This window comes from Hyperolius riggenbachi, chromosome 4 (assembly GCF_040937935.1).
Source record: "Hyperolius riggenbachi isolate aHypRig1 chromosome 4, aHypRig1.pri, whole genome shotgun sequence".
NCBI classification, from domain to species: domain Eukaryota; kingdom Metazoa; phylum Chordata; class Amphibia; order Anura; family Hyperoliidae; genus Hyperolius; species Hyperolius riggenbachi.
The window spans coordinates 449436440-449458094 of NC_090649.1; the positions used below are offsets into that span (position 1 = coordinate 449436440).

General features: G+C 46.7%; 1 protein-coding gene across 1 annotated transcript in view; it reads right to left on the reverse strand.

Annotated features, from left to right (window-relative positions):
• The window catches only part of KIF6 (kinesin family member 6), a 287414-nt gene that overhangs the window by 190997 nt on the left and 74762 nt on the right, over positions 1-21655 (reverse strand). The window contains exons 7-9 of the mRNA XM_068232714.1: positions 7999-8205; positions 2412-2555; positions 870-956 (exon numbers count right to left, since the gene is read on the reverse strand). Of these exons, the coding sequence (XP_068088815.1) occupies positions 870-956; positions 2412-2555; positions 7999-8205 (438 nt within the window). The remainder of the gene's footprint in view (positions 1-869; positions 957-2411; positions 2556-7998; positions 8206-21655) is intronic.

Consider the following 21655-nt stretch of genomic DNA (forward strand, 5'->3'; position numbering starts at 1 on the left):
CCTTGTTCACGTTGCCGCCCTGCGCATGGGCAGTACGAGAAGTCTAGTACTGTGCATGTGCAGGATAGCGACGATGGCGGGAGCGCGAAGGAGGATGTGCATGGCCAGAGACGCACAGCCACAGAAGGCTGCCGACTGGCCAGTCGTCTGAATCGAAATTGGTTTGCTGCGAAGGACGGGAGGATCGGTTTGTCCTGGCGCTAGCACAGTATGTCAGCAGGGGGCCGGTAGAAGCTCCAGGTAAGTGTAACCCTCCCCCCCCCCCCCTTACACACACACACACACACACACACACACACACACAATACAAGGCAATGGTGGATTACAGCTTATACAGTGAACAAATCAACTATAGATTTTTACATAGACACACACATTACATGGCATTGTGAGACAAAAGAGAAAGTGAGCCCTGCCCAATCGGCCTTAAAGTCTAATGGGTTAAGCGCTAGGACAATAGGTAACAAGAAGTTTTGTATGAGGTGGTAAAGTGGTGGTCAGTGGCCTAGGTGTCCTAAGGGAAAGAGCGTGCGTGCCTGAAGGGGGGACTTTTTAGGTTGCACCTAAAGAGGGTAAGTGTGGGTGAGTGGTGGATGTGATGAGGGAGGGAGTTCCAGAGGAGAGAAGTCCTGTAGGCATAAGTGAGAAGAGGTGACCAGAGAGGAAGACAGGAGAATAGTGTTAGTAGGGTGGAGATTGTATGTAGGATGGTATCTGGAAATAAGTTTATTTCTATAAGAAGATGGATGGTGTGATCGGGGCTGTATACTATATAAGCATAGTGTGTGCCTGTCACTGCCAATAACCAACAGCAGAGGTGTGAGCCCCACTGTACAAGCACAGCATTCATCACAGGGCCCAGGACTTACCAGCTGAGGGTCGATCTCCTCATTCAGAACCGCTTCATTCTTTATCAGTGCCACTCGCTGTGCAAAACGACAGGTGGAAATGGATTCCTAGAAAGCATGACACAGATGGAAGAGACAAGAGGAAGGTGAGAAAGCGTTAGGGCGGGGCTTTTACACATGACAAGGTTATTTCACACAGATGCCCAGATACTCGTTTTCACCAAGAGTCAGTATCCACTGTATAAATATAATGCATGCAGTAACACTGCCAACCGTTATAGTATTCTGTATTATGCCTGAAGAAGGAACTTACAGTTTCAAAAGTTTTGCATGAAAACGATCCACAGCATAGTATTACCTAAAGCAACGTCTAATGTTTTGAAAACCGTAGGTTTTTGGATTTTATCCATGGTTACCACTGGATTACCTGAGCACGCGTGCCAAGAATAACCACCCTATGCCCTATAGCTACAAATCTGCATTCTATGTAGGCACCAGACTACAACAAGCGCCTGTGCACTAAACGCTTCTGCTTCGGACTGGGTTACCGCTACCTGTTCTTTGTCCTCCTTTCTCTTCTTGTATTTGTGAGCGTATGCTGTTTTTTTCTTTTAAGTAACTCTTTAAGGATTTTATTAAAGCACACCTGAGATGAGAGACATATGGAAGCCAACATATTTATTTCCTTTTAAACAACACACATTGCCTGGCTGTCCTGCTGATCTTCTGCCTCTAAAGGCAGCCATACACTGGTCGATTGCCACCAGATCGATCGACCAGCAGATAGATCCCTCTGTGATCGAATCTGATCAAAGAATGATCTATTGGCTGCCTACACTGCAAACAGATTTTGAATAGATTTCACTATGAAACCAATTCACAATCTGTGGAGCTGTCTCTGCCCCCCCCCCCCACCCCCATACATTACCTGATCCGGCCGTCGCGAGTTCCCTGGTCTCCGCTCTGGGCTCCAGCTTCACTTTACTTCCTGTCAGGGCAAGTTTAAACAGTAGAGGGCAGCGGGGACACGCGCTGGCAGAACAGGTAATGTATTGCCGCTAGCGTCGGTCGTCGGACATTCGAACACCGCTATCGACGCACTCCCGACCTGCCGGCGATCGAGCGAAATCTTCCGCGCAGACAGATAGACGGGAACAATCGATTTCAGGCGGAAATCGATCGTTCGGTCAGCGATTACAGTGATCGAATCTGCTGTATATCGGCGGGAAATCGTGTAAGTGTATGGGCCCCTTAATACTTTTAGTCGTAAGCATGCAGATCAGGTGCCCTGACTGGATTAGCTGCATGCTTGTTTTAGGTGTGTGATTCAGACACTACTACCGCCAAATAGATCAGCCGGGCTGCCAGGCAACTGGTATTTTGTAAAAGGAAAAAAAAATATGGCTACTTCCATACATCTTTCACCTCAGGTTCCCTTTTAAAGCTATGATCTACGGTAAATGTTCTTATTTTGACAAAGACATTTTTAGACCATTCCTAATATACCAGACAAGCACCAATTCTTCTTAGCCCTATGCACGTGCGTGTAAATTGTATACATACATCGATGTTCCTCTTGTCCACGGACAATGTGGCAATCATGGTGGTCATGCAGTTTCCTCCCAGGCTGTCCCGCAGGACGGAGGTCATCATGGAATTTCTGTACGGTATGTGGGAGCGGTTCTTCTCCGCCAGAGCGATAATCACCTGGAAGAGAGATGGGATGCTGAGCTGCTCAGACATGGGTGGGGGAGCCAGTTAAAGTGTACCTGACGTGACCTGTGACCTGATGAGATAGACATGTGTATATACAGTGCCAAGCACACAAATAACTATGGTGTGTTCCTTTTCTTCTTTTTCTTTCTAAAAGGGTTAAACATTTAGGTATGCAAGTGACAGTTTCTCTCCAGTCAGGACCTAGTCGGACCATATCATAATCCTCACTGATAAGGAATTACAGCCCTAAAACTCTTTCTTGGCAGAGAACAGCTTCTGAGTGCAGGGGATAGATTAAAAAGTCATTAGTTCATATATTTTAGCTTCAGGGACACAGAAAGACTGTGCCAATCATATGAGAAAATGGAATATTTAACATAATTTTTTTAGTTAATACGCAGAAAATAAAACTATAATTTTTGGGGAGTTAGATGACAGATACAATGGTTTATCTCATCAGTTTATTGTCACCTCGGGATTCCTTTAAGTTGTGAATCTCAAAGAAGCAAGCCTAGCAATAAAGCACTACTTTTTTAGGGCAGAAGGTAATACTGTTCACAAGAGCTACAAATAGATTCATAATAATTCTGAATTGTAATGGTTGGCATGCCGGTACTTATGCTCCATCTGCTTTAACTAATGGGTGGGGAAACGCACTGTGTCGGATGGACAGGTAACCATGTCATTATTGTCAGGGGACCCAGACTCAGGATGCACAGCAGCATCCGTGGATGTGGCAATAAGACCCCTGGAAGACAGATGGATTTGGCCAGGTAAGCATCACTTGCTGAAAGCAGTAACTTGCCATAATAAGCAGTTTATTCACACCGGAACATGAAACCCCATAGTTCTGGGGCACTAGAAGGGGAGGGTTTAAGTGTGAATGGAAGAGTTCACAGTAAAATATTGGTCATTTAAAGGTGGCCATAAACTAGACGATTTTACCCGTCAATATTTGGCAGATTCAATCACTGTGATCAAATCTGCTAGAAATCAATCGATTTCCCTCCGCAAACGATTCTGTGAATTGCACAGGAAGGAAAACTTTGCTCAGTCTGCGGTGGGTAATGCTAGCAGTGTTCGATTTGGCGATGACTGACGCAGTAGCGTTAGCGGCACTCCCCTGGCACACATCCTCCAGTGTCCGGTGGTTTTAAGTCATGCTGCAGGTCTCCTCCCCCCGTGTCTTGTTGTCTCCCTGTCATGTGACAAAAGATGCAGCTCAAACACTTGGGCGTTCAAAGGTTGGGCGTGTATGCTGCTGGACTTCTAGTGTTTGAACTCCAGCTTTTGTCACATGACATGGGGGAGAAGACAAAGGCAGGAGAAGCCCTGTGTCATAAAGTAAAAACACCGGACAAGGGAGGATGCACACCAATGGGACAGGTAGGAGTACTGCTGATGGGAGGGGGGGGGGGGGGGGCAGCCAGGCAGCAATTTTTGATTTATTGTAAAATCTGTATGCAGTGTGAGGGCAGCTAATAGATCCCTCTGTGATTAGATGAAATCAGAGGGATCTATCTTATGGTCGATCTGGTGGGCGTTTAAGGCTCGTACCCACCTTGACATTTTTCATACGATTTTCCAGACGACCAGCGATTTTTTTTTTTAGGAGACGAGCGATCCTTTCCGCGTTCTCGCGATGTGGGTACAGGCATGCGATCACGTGAATCTCGTTAAGCATTGCGCGACGATAACAACTATCATGGCGGATCGGATCTTTAAGATCCCCGACAACTCCCACACAAAGTCTCACTCGCGCCCGGCGTGTGCCGTTGCGTGACAATTGCGCATATACATCGGCAGGAAGTTGGATTGGGGATTGCGTGTTGTCATGGGACGTCGCTGGGATCCATCTTCCTTCGTCGCTTCGTCTTCTAGTCGCACCCCCAGTGCCCATCTCAATGAGTACTCTGGAAATGGCATATATTATTGGAAACTGCAAAATTAAAGGAAGATTCCACACACAGGAACTGTGCAATTTATCATCCCATCACACAGGTTAAAGATATCTGACCATTTAAGCCGTTATGGCTGTAGTGATCAGATGTCTTTAACGTGTGTGATGGGACAATGAATTGCACAGTTCCTGAAAAAGCCTGTGTGTGGAACCTTCCCTTGATTTTGCTTTATATCTCTGGCTCCAAGCAGGCACATAATCACTGGGCCCTCCTCCAAAATTTTGGATGGGGCCCCTCCCCCCCTCCTTCTGCACAGGTAAACTGACAGCCAATGTTATTCAGTTGGCTAGTGCACACTGGAATGTGTTTTCCCCATGCAGACAAAAACAGACAGCAGTAAAGCTCTGTACGCATTTTCTCTACCAATAACATTAGCTTCTGTGATAAAACGTGCATGTTTACACACATACAGACACACATGGTGTGCAGAAAACTCATACAGAAAACCAACAGACAAGTGTGCTCCCAGCCTCAGCTTATTACACTCACTCTGTCCATCTCTGATGGAGCAGAACTGCTTCTGCAGACTTCTTCAGCATCACTACAGTACACAGCACTTGGGGAGGAGTACAGCGGTTGGGGTCTGGGCACTGCTGTACAAAAGAACCTGCTGCACACTGAATAGGGACGGTCTACAAATCTTCTCTATAAAACTTTGTATGATTCATTAACAGTGGCTGAGCAGATGCAGTCATTAGAACAATTGTAGGAGAGCAGAAAGCTTTTTCTCTCTGTGCCCTTAGTTGTCAGTCTCTTAGGACAGTGCTCCTTGTGGCTTCTGGGCCCCCTGCGGCTGCATCCCTTGCAGGGTCTATTGTTACACCCTACAAGGATCCAGCAGTGGCATCCACTTCTATCTGGTGTATGATCTCTTCAATTGGTATTGGGAACAGACCTATGGCTGTCGCCAAATTCCACAGCATCTGTACATTCTCTATGCGCAGTTATAGAAACTGAATGCTGGATTGAGAAAGTCATTACAGGAATGGTTAATTAACCCCATGTCCCGAGCCAGACAACATCAAAGTGTTATATTTCAGCAGTTTTGGGTAAGACGGGGACCACACAATGCTGCCAGCTCTGTGCTTTGTTTTCTTGTTTTTTCCTTTTTTGGGGGGGATGTTATGTATTTAGAAAACACAATAAAACAATCTTAAAAAAAAAAAAATCTTTCCATGTTGCACTGGTGCCAGCTATGAGTTTCCAGAACTGGCTGAAGCTGAAATGACTTCTTTATGAGCACTGGATCTGGCTTTGTGAAGAAAGAAGTGCATTGAGGAGTTATCTGCACAGAGCAGGACATAATAACTCATAATCCACACCTGGACTAATCGCCCTGTTAAGCCTCGTACACATGTACGAGAACTATTGCACGCAGGGGTCGGGACTCGACGCTTTGGGTGACAGATCGAGTGTAAGTTCTGGACAGACGGGTCGCTAGCCTGCAGGCTACAAATGAGCCGTGTTTCTATGGAGAGGAGAACTGACGGCCAGACAGGGGGCTGGGCAAGTAGCAGAATAATGCCCCTAGCTGAGACATCACTACAGTATATACACTAGATTATCGGTATAGTGGCTCTCACCGGCTGTCTGGGACGAGACCCACCTAGTTTGTGTACAACGCATTAGGGCACTTCCATATCACAGTCTTTGTTAGGAACACTATGGAATAACTCTTTCACACGCACATCTTTGTGACATGGATTTGTCAAGATGCTGGAAACATTCCTTTGAGATTTTGCTCCATTCAGATGAGCTCTGTAGAGTTGTCAGCTAAAGCTCAGTACACACGCTTGACCACCATTTCCAAAACAAAGGACGACTCAGCTGAGATTTTTTTTTTTTTTTTTTTTTAAAGAGAAGAAAAAACACAGAGAAACCTACCCTGCTTGTATGTAGAGATAACAGCCTAATTCTCCCTTATCTGCTAGTAATGAGCCACTGTAATTTGAGCTGTCAGATCTGTGCACAGGTTTGTGAAGACAGGCTGTATGTAAACACAGGAGGTTAACCCTGTATGTGCTTCCATGAAACCAGGAATTAATCACACTGCAGCATCTCGGAGAAGCTGTATAAGCTGTAACAAATAAATGTTTCTCTGTAAAGGTTACTATGATGTTGCTTATCTTTTAGAGCAGAGAGGAAGTTCTGGGTTCAGGTCTGCTTTAAGTGCACTTATCCTTTATGTAAGTATGAAGCAGGCGATGCACTTCACTGTGGTGCACTGAGTCCAGCTGTGTGAGGTGTGGAGAGATCTGCGCACCACATGCGTGTCACAGACATACAGCACGGCTCAGCAGTGTCGCAGTGACACACGCCAGAATCTCACTGTGATTTTACAATGAAAATGATTCCAGGACTGGCTTCCCTCAGAGATGGAGTATATCCGCTGTGACCCCACCATTCACAAGTGCTCGCCCTCTCACAGAGCGCCGATACAGAGAGGAAAACAAACAGCGAGCGCACAATGATGGGATGATACCCGCCGCTGCCGCCCACAGCCTCCATCAATGAACGCTCTGTTATCTGTGAGGGACATCCAGAGGTGCTCCTGTAACACCAAACACACCACATACAGCTGCAGGGAGGTGAGAGGGACGCAGGGAGAGCCACTAGTATGCTAACTCCCTGTAAACGTTCTAACCTGAGCTATTGAATACAGCCCAAAATGCTTTAAAACCTCATTAAAGTTACACTTCACCATCTTGTAGCTTGGGTTTTGCGCAGAGACATTGGTGAAGTGCTTGAATATCTGCAAAATAACACTCACCACCAGAATCCCCGAGTACTATAGGTCAGGGTCAAGCCCAAGTACTACTTGGATCCATCAGAAGTACCCCTGGGGTACCCGTACCACATGTTGAGAACCTAGGCGATACATGTCAAACTCCGGCCTGTGGGCCAAATCTGGCCCTCGGAGCCATCAGATTTGGCCCTCAGGTGCTTTCCCCACATTGCATTATGTCTGTCCCACTCTAGACCACCAGGGAAGGTAGATTGGAGGGTAAACCCTAGACCACCAGGGAAACTATATGGGGAGGAGGAAAGCACTAGATACCAGGGAACTGTACAGGAGAGGGAAGGGGGCCACTAGGCGCCAGGGAACTGTACAGGGGAAGGAGGGGACCACTAAACTTCAGGAAACTGTACGGGGGAGGGAGAACCATTAAACATAGGGAATTGTATAGATGAGGGAGGGAAGGCCACTAAACATCAGGGAACTGTTAGGGGATAGAGGAGTGCTATTAAACTCCAGGGAACTTTATAAGGGAAAGACGTGGCCACTAGACATTGAGGTTGGCCCCGGACTTGGTCCCAGTGTGTAATCTCGGCCCACTTTGTAATGGAGTTTGACACCCATAACCTAGGCTATGGGAAACCTAGGGTTAGCTCCGCCCAGCAGATTTATCTAATAATTGCCCAATATGCTTGGAGTAGCATAGGCAGGAGCAATGAGTGGATGGTGCACTTACCTGCTCTAGGTAGTGTAGAGATAGGTTGATGTATTTGGCCTCGGTAAGCAGTTGTCCTCCCACTCCAGTCTTTGCGACCCGCTCAGATCCAGCCAGGTCCACCAGGTGGAGCTTAGAGAGCCTGACGGTGGCAGAGCCGGGCTCTTTGCTGGAGATGTGGATGGTGAAGATGCAGTGGGATCGGGTGGATGCTTGGTTCATTGGAGTCTGGAAAGGAACACAGAACGGGTTAATGCGGGTGTGGTATCGTGGCGAGAGGAGCCACTTTCTGCAAGAGGTCACAGGGGCAGAAGCTGATGGAAAATGAAGAATGAGGATGGAGAGAGGTGAGGGGCCTCTTTTTACACAACACCTCCAGCTTTCAAGGCGGCAAACCTTCATGACCCCGCAGTAACTGCCATACAGAGGTTCACTCTGTCCAGCCAGCCACTGATCATTCAGGGAGTAGTGATCAAATCACTAGTCCCTCAATCTTCGTCTTTTTTCCCTCTGACTTGGGAGTTAAACTTATGACCTCAAGCTTCACAGTTAGATGCAGTACCTCTGTACCTTCTCATCAAAAATCTGAATGCGATACCATCTGCTGCCACCGCTAGCACTGTTCTGCTCCATACAACACAAACCTATGCAACCACTGCTCTCAGACCACCCCTGCAGTGACTTCCATACAGAGGTCCACCCTGTACAGCCAGCCACCGATCATTCAGGGAGTATTGATCAAATCACTTGCAACTGCTTCATCTTCTTTTTTTTCCTCTGACCAGGGAGGCAAACTCATGACCTCATGCTTCACAGTTAGAGGCAGTACCTTTGGACTTTCTCAGCAAAAATGTGAATGTGACTCCACCTGCCACCTCCACTAGCACTGTTCTGCTCCATGCATCGGGAACCTATGCAACTGCTTCTCTCAGACCCTCCCTCCCCTCACGTGCTTGGCTGAAATGCAAGTAAACCTGTAACCTGTAGGATGAGAAATTCAGATACTTACCTCAGTTGAGGGAAGCCTCTGGAGATCCTCCTGGAGACTACCGCTTGTCACCACAGCCTCTGGAAGATCGCAGCCATGCTCCTGTCCGTGAACAAGCACAACTGCACTGCACAGGACGCCTAGGTGCTCGGGATCTGCAGAAAATTCTGAGCCAGAGTGGCTCTGTGCTACTGGGCAGGCTTCCTACACCTGCGTAGTGCAGCTGTGCTCATTCAGGGATGGGGGTGATAGTGCGGCTGTGCTCATTCAGGGATGGGGGTGAGGCAGCACGCACTTTCCTACAAGCCCTTGTTGGAGAGGTTCAAAGAGGGGTGCCAGAGCTGGATCGGTGGAAAGCGAGGGGAACAGGGGAAGCATCTGGATGGTCCAGAGGCTCCCCGCAGCATCTCGCTCAAATGTTTTTCTGCTAGCAAGCAGAAAAGCATTTTGCAGCTTTCTACGTCGCTTCCTGACATTCATAACTTCTGTTGTGTTTCTGACCTGCAGAGGAGGACGTGGAAGCGCAGCGCTTAGCAATCCTGGCGTAGCTTCCAGGTTAGCCTAAGCACTGCCCAGACATTGAGAAAAATCATAACCAAAATGAATGGACAGTGCACTTATCAGCGAGTGCCGCGACTGTCGCTTTAAAGTGAACCTGAACTCTTGCACAGGGCAGAAGGAAAACAAAGAAGTGCACCCTGTATGTATTTAGAGAGTTCAGCCTTTCTAATTCCCACCCATCTGTGACTAATAACAAGCAGTAATTTGATTTCTCCCCACAGCAGATAAGCTCATTTGAAAACATAGGATGCTAAAAACATGTCTGCCTCCATTAAAGCAGGAAGTAGACACACTGCAGATTTACTGCAGGATTTGTATCAGTTGTAACAAAGAAATGTTTTTCTTTAAAGGTTATTATGCTGTTGCGTATAATTTAGAGTAGAGCGGTAGTTTTGAGTACAGGTCCACTTTAACACCGGCAGAGCGCCCATGTGAACCAGTCCTTAGAGATGGCCAATGACATCATAATCCGGCCTGCATGCATATTCATGCCAGTCAGATAAGTTTAGTGTTGATTCTGACTGGCCTAACTGCAAGCTGCTTATAATTTGCATGACAATTGCATGCAAGCTGGAATTGGCAGCATCTCATTGATCATCTCTAGTCACAAAAACAACTAAAAAGTCTGAAGTTACAAAAATTGATGTAATCCGATCTTCGTATAGCAAACCATAAACTGAGGTTATCAATATCAGTCTCTATGCTGAGAGTTCCACACATCAAGTACATGTGACCCATTAGTGACATACTGTATAGCCATTTAGAATGCAGTAAATTATTCATCAGAAACAATAAATAACTACTAGCCGACCCCCATCGTAGCATACGCCGCATCTTCGATCTATCTAATAGAGTACGTGCCTCAACGTTGAAGAAAGAAGAATAAAGGTGGGTACACACATCAGATAAAAGTCTTTGGAAAATCAAAGATCACAGACCAATTTTACCCCCTTCCGTGTAGTAGGAGAGCCATAACTACACAGTCTATTCTATGTAGCTGAACTCCCCATCAGATAGAAATCTTTGCAAGATGCTGCACACAAAGATGCTGTACACATGCAACAGATCAGTATCTGCAAAAGATCAGTTCCTGCAAAATACATTCATAGTCTATATCTGCAGATCTCATACACACCTTGTTTAACGGACAATCATCTGCAGATCAGATCAACCAGGATGGATCTTTGGATCTGCAGATGATTGTCTGATCTGCAGATGAATGTTCGTCAAACAAGGTGTGTATTATGCTGGGCATACATGGTACGTTTTCTACCATGTAATCGAGCCGCTGGAGGGGGGATCGATTCCCGCTCGTCCCCGCGGGCGCCCGGATCGATTCCCGCTCGTCCCCGCGAGCGCTTTCTTATTTTCCACTCGTTTCTTCTTTTGTCCTGCCCGCCGGTATCGAGCGCAGAATCGATCCGGCGGGTATCGGACACGGCTCGATTACATGGTAGAAAACATACCGTGTATGCCCAGCATGAGATCTGCAGATATCATAGACTATGAATGCATTTTTGCAGAAACTGATTTTTTTGCAGGAACAGATCTTTTGCAGATACTGATCTGTTGCATGTGTGCAGCATCTTTGAGTGCAGCATCTTTGTATGCAGCATCTTGCAAAAAATGTTATCTGATGGGGAGTTCAGCTCAATAGAATACATTGTGTAGGTATGGCTCTCATACTACATGGAAGGGGGTAACATTGGTCTGTGATCTTTCATTTTCCAAAGACTTTTATCTGATGTGTGTACCCACCTTTAGGCTTTCCATTAGAAAATGTATGCGTGCTCAAACACCAAGTTTAACTCTAGCAAGTCTGGCTTTTCAAATCTGGCCTAATTGGCTATTCATGAGGCAATGCTCATGCAAATATGCATTTGCTTTTGCATGCCAAACTATGCAGGGTCAAAAAACCAATACTGCAAAGCGGTCGCCCTGCGGGAATAAGTTCATGCTACATTAGCACTATCCAGGAGCGCCACGGGGAGGATTCCCAGTGCCCCCCTTTTTATACAACCGGGGGGACCGCGGAGTACCAGGCTCTCTCACTGCCTGGGAACCACAGCGGCACCCCGGAGGGGAGGCTGGGTGGCGCAGCCGACCCCCCCAAGCGTGGCCAGCGCCAGGGAGAGCCGTCCACACCCACCTCCCAATATTAAAAACAGGCACTTACCTTAACGTCCATTGCGTTCTGCTACATGCGCATTAATTTTCTCATGGAAAGCATTTTTTGCAGTTTGTATCCTTTGGAGGCAGGTGGTGGATGGCTTGCTCCGGTGGTGTGAGCCCTGGAGTTAGTTGTCTGCGCTTGTCCTTACCCCCCGGAGTGTTGTATGCTAGCCAGCCCTGAGCTCTAAAGCTTGGGGTGACCCATGCTTCACTCCTTTCTCATGTGGTGCCCCCAAGTTAATGTGCATGTAGCAGAACGCAATGGACATTAAGGTAAGTGCCTGTTTATAATACTGGGAGGTGGGTGCGGACGGCTCTCAGCGGCGCTGGCAACGCTTGGGGGGGGGTCGCCTGCGCCACCTAGCCTCCCCCTCCGGGGTGCCGCTGTGGTTCCCAGGCAGTGAGAGAGCCTGGGACCCCGCAGTCCCCCCGGTTGTATAAAAAGGGGGCATTGGGAATCCTCCCTGTGGCGCTCCTGGATAGTGGTAATATAGCATGTAGCAGTGTTGGTTGCGAATTTTCACCTAAGTCATTTTCGCATCGAAAATCCCGTTTTCGTTTTTGGCAAATTTTCACGAAAATCTTCAGAAATATTTGCGTTTTCGAAAATTCATTGTATGCGGATGCTTATGCCCTTATGCGGAAAAATGTTCACAATAATCCGCATGGAAATTCAGTCTATGCGGATGTTTATATGGAAAATTGTCCGCAATAATGCGCAAGAAACTTCTCTGAAAGCGGACGCTAATGCCCTTATGCGGAAAATGTCCGCAATAATACGCAAGTAACGCGAAAATGACTGGCATTAGGCGAAAATAAACGTGAAAAAAATTAGATGATTATGCGAAAATTCGGTAAAAATTTGTCGAAACAAATTTTTGCATTTTCGCTCATCACTGGCATGCAGCAGGGCGACCGCTTTATTGGTTTTTTGACCCTGCATAGTATGGCATGCAAAAGCAAATTTGCATGAGCATTGCCTCATGAATAGCCAATTAGGCCAGATTTGCAAAGTCAGACTTGCTAGCGTAGGCCTCTTTTCCACAGACAGTTGATAGGCAGTAACATGCCTCTCAAACTCTTACAACTGCTCACTACTGCCTGGTAACTGCTCGCTGCTGCCTGGTAACTGCTCGCTGCTGCCTGGTAACTGCTTGCTGCTGCCTGGTAACTGCTTACTGCTGCCTGGTAACTGCTTACTGCTGCCTGGTAACTGCTTACTGCTGCCTGGTAACTGCTTACTGCTGCCTGGTAACTGCTTACTGCTGCCTGGTAACTGCTTACTGCTGCCTGGTAACTGCTTACTGCTGCCTGGTAACTGCTTGCTGCTGCCTGGTAACTGCTTGCTGCTGCCTGGTAACTGCTTGCTGCTGCCTGGTAACTGCTTGCTGCTGCCTGGTAACTGCTTGCTGCTGCCTGGTAACTGCTTGCTGCTGCCTGGTAACTGCTTGCTGCTGCCTGGTAACTGCTTGCTGCTGCCTGGTAACTGCTTGCTGAGCACACAGCTCAACAGTCCGTGGAAAAGAAGCCTTAAACGTGGTGTTTGAGCACGCATACATTTTCTCATGCAAAGTACTTCTTCTTGCTTGAAGGTTGAGGCACGCCCTGGGGGCAGGGCGCTACTTCTTCTTCTTGCTCGAAGGTTGAGGCACTTACTCTATTATATATATATATATAATATAATAATATAATATAGATAGACTGTGTTTGTGTGTGTTTGTGTGTGTGGTGTGTGTGGTGTGTATGTGTGGTGTGGTGTGTATGTGTGGTGTGTGTGTGTGGTGTGTATGTGTGGTGTGTATGTGTGCGTGTGTGTGTGTGTGGTGTGTGTGTGTGTGTGTGGTGTGTGTGTGTGTGGTGTGTGTGTGTGTGGTGTGTGTGTGTGGTGTGTGTGCGTGCGTGTGTGTGTGTGGTGTGTGTGCGCGCGCGTGCGTATGCGTGCGTGTGTGTGTGTGTGCGGCGTGTGTGTGTGGTGTTTGGTGTGTGTGTGTGGGTTGTGGGGTGAGGGTTGTGGGGTGTGTGTGTGTGTGTGGCGTGTGGTGTGGTGTGTGTGTGGCGTTTGGTGTGTGTGGTGTGTGTGTTGTGGTGTGTGTGTGTGTGTGTGTGTGGATTGTGGTGTGTGTGTGTGTGTGTGTGTGGGGGGGGGGGGGGGGGGGGTTGGTGGTGTGTGTGTGTGGTGTGTGGTGTGTGTGTGTGGATTGTGTGTGTGTGTGTGGGGGGGGGGTTGGTGGTGTGTGTGTGTGGTGTGTGTGTGTGGGTGTGTGTGTGTGTGGTGTGTGTGGAAAAAAAAGGAATAGATTTCTCATGTAAAAGGGGGTATCAGCTACTGACTGGGATGAAGTTCAATTCTTGGTCACGGTTTCTCTTTACGTAGCGACCGCTCTAGAGCTTCACAGCACCCAGGAGCATGCGTTACCTAGTAAACAGAGCACATAACTAAGGAAGGCGTGCTACGCTGCACGACCGCATGTAGCATGCCTTCCCGATATTTAACGCGTGGTGCTGTCACGTAGCTCATGCTGCTGTAGCAGCGCAGCTTTATGGATCTGCCCCATTGATTGAGATGAAGTTCAATCCTGGGTTAAAGATTCTCTTTAAAGTGAATGTGTACCAGTTTAAAAATAAAAAAGTCAGATACTCACCTAAGGAGAGGGAAGGCTCGGTCCTAATGAGCCTTCCCTCTCCTCTCACGGTGCCCGGTCCCGCGCAGGATCCCGAGTAGCAGTATTCGACCAGTTCGGTCAAATACTGCCACTTCCGCCACCGAAGGGAGGTTTCGGAAGACGGGCCGCTCCATAGTACGCATGCGCGAGCGCCCTCTATGACGCATACCAGGGCTGTGGAGTCGGAGTCGGGCAATTTTGGGTGCCTGGAGTCGGAGTCGGGAAAAAATGCACCGACTCCGACTCCTAATGAATTTGTAACTGTAATTAAAATAGAAAATATGATAAAATGTTCTATTTCTCAGATAATAGTCATTAAAAATAATGTATATATACAGTATATATACAGTAATAGCTGTGCTTAGTCCACAAAAATGAAATAAACCAATCAAAATTAGTTACTTGTGCTGCTTCAATCAAGCAGTCCCCGTATTTTTAAGGTCAGATATACATATCTGATTGTGACTGTATATATGATGTGTACACAGGAATCTCATATATACTAAATAACATCTATGCTGTAAGAATAAAGCCTGATGTGTAGCTGTGTCACTAATAGAGATGGTCAATGAGATGGAAATAATTCTGCACTGATGCTGATTTATGCAAATGTATGCACTCCCTTTGCTGATGAAATCAAATAATTTGATATGTTAAAATTTGGTTTGGTGACTACAAATTAAAGGGTACCTGAGACAGATGAAAAGTAAAGTTTTATACATACCTGGGGCTTCCTCCAGCCCCCTTCAGGCTAATCAGTCCCTCGCTGTCCTCCACCACCCGGATCTTCTGCTATGAGTCCTGGTAATTCAGCCAGTCAGCGCTGTCCGGCCGCATGCCGCTCCCACAGCCAGGAACATTCTGCACCTGCGCAATAGTGCTGCACAGGTGTAGTATGCTCCTGGCGGCGGAGTGTGTGCATGCGCACTACGCCCGACTGGCTCAAGTACCTGGACTCATAGCAGAAGATCCAGGTGGTGGAGGAGGACAACGAGGGACTGATTATCCTGAAGGCGGCTGGAGAAAGCCCCAGGTCTGTAAAAATTTAATTTCATCTGTCTCAGGTTTACTTTGTTACACAGTAGTACTATACTCTACATATGCACTCCCCACAGAGCTGCAGGGAATCCACTGAGAATGCTGTGCACATTGAACACAGAGGTGTTGTCTGTCACCCATAAACTTTGTTCAGATTGTGCATGAAGAATGTGTAATAGAGGAAGAATCTCCTCATTCCCCTGCAGAGCACCTGCACATCATTCTTACATGTACCCACACTTACATTGCCTAGGGCCTGATAGATGTTCTTTGTTCCGGCCTGTACCTTTTACAAGTACTCTTACCAAGGACTAGTTTTAGTCTATGACTAAAGGGAATAAATATGGCAGTCTCCATATCCTTCTCATTTCAGTTGTCTTGTAAAATTCCTAAGCGTTGGCAGTTAAGAGACGAATTTCATGTTACATACCTTTAATCAACAAAATTGTAATATGCAAATTAGAGGAGTCGGAGTCGAGGAGTCGGAGTCGGAGTCGGTGGAATCCTAAACTGAGGAGTCGGAGTCGGAGTCGGTGGATCTTTGGACCGACTCCACAGCCCTGACGCATACACGCGTGCGTAGTATGGAGCGGCCCATCTTCTGGAGCCTGAGTGCTCCCAAAGACCTCCGAAGTCACTGCGGCGGCGGACACGTACGGGGGAGCCAGCGCAGCACCGAGGACACCGGGAGAGGAGAGGGAAGGCTCATTAGGACCGAGTCTTCCCTCTCCTTAGGTGAGTATCTGACTTTTTTTATTTTTAAACTGGTACCCATTGGCTTTAAAGACTACAAATGTGATTAATTAAGCTATATTTATTAAAGTACCTGTTTAGTTTTATTTTTTAATTATTTAACCTCTTAAGGAACACAGGCTTAAATCCCCCTAAAGACCAGGCCATTTTTTACAAGATGGGCCACTGCAGATTTAAGGGCTTGCTGCAGGGCCATACAACTCAGCACACAAGTGATTCCCCCCTTCCTTTTCTCCCCACCAACAGAGCTTTCTGTTGGTGGGGTCTGACCGCTCCCCCAATGTTTTTTTAGTAAATATTTCTTTTATTTTCTATTAAATTTGCTTATTTTTATTTTTAACACAGTACCTCTCTTTCTCCCCCCGCCAGCCAATCAGCGCGATCGTCTGTCATAGGTTTCAGCCTATGACAGCGGATCGCTTCCCTGTCGCCCAGGGGGACAGCCGTGTCACACGGCTGTCTCAGTACAGCTCTGCCTTAGATCGCAGCGCTATACTGTGTTATTAAATGGTGTCTAACAGTCTCCTAGCGGCGATCGCCACTGGGAGACTGATGGCGGAGCAAAGCTCCGTCATCCAAGCAGAGATGTGTGCGCGTAGGCGCACGCGATTTCCAGCAAAACGCCCCCAGGACCTCATGCTGATTGGAGTTAAGCGGTCCTGGGGCTGCCACCGCGTCCACGCCAATTGGCGTGGAGCGGTCCTAAAGTGGTTAATAATCATTGACGTTTACAGATTTTAGTGCTTGGGAAGGGTTTATGGACCGGCCCCATGGCAGAATGTCACAGAGCGGAGTGGGGATTGAGTCTGCGTTAATGGCGGGAGGGTGACAGTCAGTAAATATTTATGGAGAGAAGGGATCCTTGTAAACATTTAGAGACAAGATGTTAGACAGCGGAGAGCTAATCTGCAGGAAAACACCGTCGTTAACACAGCTGGAGGGAATCCAAGCCCGTCTGGCTCGCTAGCCCTGGAATGCACGGTAGCCGCCCGTATAATAAGATGATACGCTCAGTCACTCGCTGACACGGGCCGAGCACCGCAGTCTCTGCAAATCACATGCTTTGATTAGGAAGTACAGAGGTCATTTTTTCAATAGAGCAATTATTAGAAACATTAAATAGGAACTGTAGTGAAAATAACAATGAATAAAATGTGCTTATTGTTTAAAATATTAATTCATAGATTACTAGGCCTAAGGCCCTTTTAAAAACGGGCGCTAGGCTCTTTCCACATAAGCTGCACGGATGTGTGTGCACACAGCCGCGCTCCCCGACGCACGTACCAACAGCCACCCGCCCCCCTGGCCCCGTCTTCCTCCTGTCGGCTACACATGCGCAGTAGCCAAAAAACACGGACACACGGACAGGATGACGCAGGGACAGTTAGGTTTTATTATATAGGATTTTATCAGTGTTTCCGCTTTGTTCTCCCAGATATTACATTCTGAAATTTATCACTGGTGGTGACATCTTTAGTTCTGCCAGGTGATCTGTACAGAATGTTCGTTACTGAGAGTTCTACGCACAGAGGGAGATATTGCTTGCTTGGCAGTTGGGAAAAGCCATTATTTCCCACAATGCAATGAGGTTTACAGACAGCAAGCTGTCAGGACCACTGTCATGACATCACACTGTGGGAGGGGTTTTACCACAATATCGGCTACACAGACCCCACTGATGATTTATTTGAGAAAAGGTAAAGATTTCTCAAGGGAAAGGGGATATCAGCAAGTGATTGGCATGAAGTTTAATCCAGGGTTAAAGTTCCTCTTTTAAGGACTACTATCATGATTATAAAAACTAAAATGCAAGCAGTATATTTCAGCCACAACATGGCTTGCACTACATAAATACAGGCATGCCATGACCATGTGTGGTTGCTGCTGCATTCTTTTAGGAAGGCTTCAAGTAGGTTTTGGAATTTGCTCCCATTTAGTTACAAGAGGAGCAGTGAGGTCAGACTCTAATGTTGGGCGATAGGCCTGTCTTGCATTTGATTTCCCAATTCACCCCAAAGGTGTTGGATGGGATTCAGGTCTGGGCTCTTTACAGCCAGTTGGTTCTTGTACACCAGACATGGAATACCATTCATTTATGGACATGGTGTTGGGAACCGAACCTTTGACATGTTAAAATGGAAACAAGACCATCTCAAACTGTTCCAATAGACAATTCACTATGTGTAGTAGAAGAGAACCGGCACCATCCATTGTATATAGCGCTTTTATTTGCTTATTACAGGCATATCAGCAATCAATGCGACGTTTCAGGGCAGCCGCCCCTTTATCAAGCTATGCTGTGCAGGAAACAATCTACAATTGCATTACAGCAAACATTTATACCCCAGCAGCATCCCAAAGCAACCAATCACATCCTCCCAAAACTATCTAACCAATCATGGGGTCTTACTATATGCGGACCTGATGGGAGACTTATGCCTTGGTCATGCTATTGGTGGATTCAAACGGAGCTCTCAACCACCCCTCCTATCTCACCAGTGGATGCCCACGCTCCGGCGCACCCCTTACGCTGAGACCACTCCCACCAGGCCGCCGCTCCGGCGGACCTGATGGGGAACTGGCCAAGTGTGACGCGTAGTGCGGAGAAAACTCCGCCCATCTCGTCACCCAGCAGCGACAGACGCAGGCGGCGTTGCTAACGCCGCTCTGCGCTGTAGATGTAACTAAGGGGAAGCGCCGGCCAAGGCAGCCAATGGGAGGAGATCACCGCATTCCTTAAACCACTATGCGCCTGACATTATACAGTTTATGTATCCTACACAGCCACACATAGTAATTAGTGCTCACTGCGGGGGGGGGGGGGGGCATCCAGAGGTTAAGTGGCAACAATCTAACGAGTATCCCAAACCCATTAGGCAAGGGAAATAAACAGTAAACGGACGTTCCCAAGCAGCAGATCCAGCAATATCAACATTAAAGGCTGGCACAGCCAACATAAATCATGTAGGCAGCGGCAGCCCTCAATCAGCCCCAATCGGCTCAGATCACATACATCTTATTGATAGACTAGACAGGACAGGATCATAACAGAAGAAAAAATAAAATAAAAATAAATATAAAATGTCAGAGGCTGGGCACGATGGAACACGGGACCCATTAAATACAAGTATCATTAAATGAATGGCAATAAATCAAATTCTCTATTAAGGCCCCTCGGTTCCATCGTGTCCAGCCTCTTGATCCAATACGCCTCTCTGTATAACAGTTTTTTTACTCTATCTCCTCCCCTCCTAAGGGGACCGACCTGTTCAATGATCATGTATCTCAATTGACTTACATGATGTTTAGCCTGATGAAAATGATAGGCCACTGCCTGGTCAATTAGGGATTCCCTAATCGCATGTTTATGCGATGATAATCGTTTTTTTATTTTCTGTGTCGTCTGTCCTACATATAACAGGCCACATGGACATTTGAGTGCATAAACTACGAAACTAGAATCACATGAATAACATCCATTAACTTTAAATTTAGTGCCTCTATGGGGGTGTACTATATGATCACCCCTAATCACAGAATTACAATGAACACAGTTCATGCACGGAAACGTCCCTCTGCGAGTAAATCTAGTCTTGTCCATAGGACTAGTGTCTGCATGCACTAATCGATCACGCAGATTGGGGGCCCTCTTATAGGAGATAAGTGGAGGATTTTTAAAGAATCGTATATCAGGGAAGCTGTCCGAGAGTAAGTACCAATGTCTTTTAATTATTTTCGCTATATTATCACTTTGAGTATTGTATCTAGTGACAAAAGGTATTCGCTCTCGGACATCCCCCCTCTGTCTCCTGCCTACCATACTACCGTCAACTACCTTGGATCTGGCTGTCTGTATTACATCCCCTGGATAGCCTCTGCTGGTAAATTTCTGCTGCATCTGGTCCATCCTCTGAGTTCTGACCTCATCATCTCCAACTATTCTGTGTATCCTTTGAAATTGTCCGACCGGGACGGATCTCCTGGTTGCCCACGGATGGAAACTCCCGAAATGCAATAGGGAGTTCACATCCGTGGGCTTCACATGAAGATCCGTGACCAATCTCTGATCCCTACATATAACCATCGTATCCAGAAAGCTAATCTGTTCCCTAGAACTGTGTATAGTAAGTCTAATGTCTGGACATTTAATCATTAGTTGGTCAACAAACTCTAAAAGGGTCGAATGTGGCCCCGCCCACACGCAAAAAATATCGTCTATGTATCGAAACCATTGAACTGCATATTTCTGAAAAAGCTCACTCGAATAAACAAACATCTCCTCATAGACACCCATATAGATATTAGCGTAGGACGGGGCCACATTCGACCCCATAGCTGTGCCCCTGACCTGCATATAGAACTGGTCCTCATATCTAAAATAATTAGACTTGAGTACTATCTCCAACAAAACCAGCAAAAATTGTATTTGCTCCCTAGAATGATCCGATGCAGTCTCCAACATATAATTGACAGCCTCCAATCCGTTTTCATGCGGTATAGCAGTATATAAGCTCTCTACGTCCATTGTGACTAGAAGCCACCCTTCCTCAATAGGAGACATATTTTTCAAAATATTCAGGAACATTTGCGTATCTTTTAAATAGGATTTAAGGGAGACTACATATGGTCGGAGAACCTGGTCTAGATATTTAGAGATAGGGGCCAGAACAGAATCTATCCCGGCGACTATTGGTCGACCGGGAGGATTGTGCTGTCTTTTATGAATTTTCGGACAGATGTATATAACCGGGACAACTGGATGAGGCTGAATCAAAAAATCAGCCAATTTCTCATCAATGATATTATGAACTTTGGCAGAAGTCACAATATCCGATATTTTCCCCTGTATTTCTCTTGTAGGATCGTATGAAATTGGTCGATAGGTTGTGTCATCCGCCAGCTGTCTTAAGACCTCTCTACGATAGTCCTTAGTGTCCATAACCACTATGGCCCCGCCTTTATCGGCGGGTTTAATCGTAATATTAGGATCATTGATTAACTCCTTAATTGCCAATCTTTCCATTCTATTGATGTTTGGTCGTATATGAATGCCTCCATAGTCGGCCTGTCTAATCAAAGAATCCACTTCTTCTTGCACTTTTTTGATGTAAATGTCTATCATTTGACATGAGGTCGGCTGGAACTTGCTTTTAATCCGCAAAGTAGTATCGCGCAGGCTGAGACATTCAGATTGTGTAGATGAAGTCATCCTATCATCATCCCCTCTAGGAGTGGAGAAAAAATACTTCAATTTGATAGACCGAAAGAAGCGTTGTAATTCAATGTCCACTTCAAGTGGATCTGGAAAGTTGGTAGGTGAAAAAGAAAGGCCATAGTTGAGAGCTGACTGTTGGGATGAGGACAGTTCTACAGATGATATGTTAACTACGATTGTTTCTTCGTTTGTCTCGGTTGTCGCGACCGTAGACGGTCTCTCATGCCGCCACCCCCTCCTCCTCTTTCGGCCGCCCCGCCGCGTCCTTCCTGAGTGTTTGATGGGTCG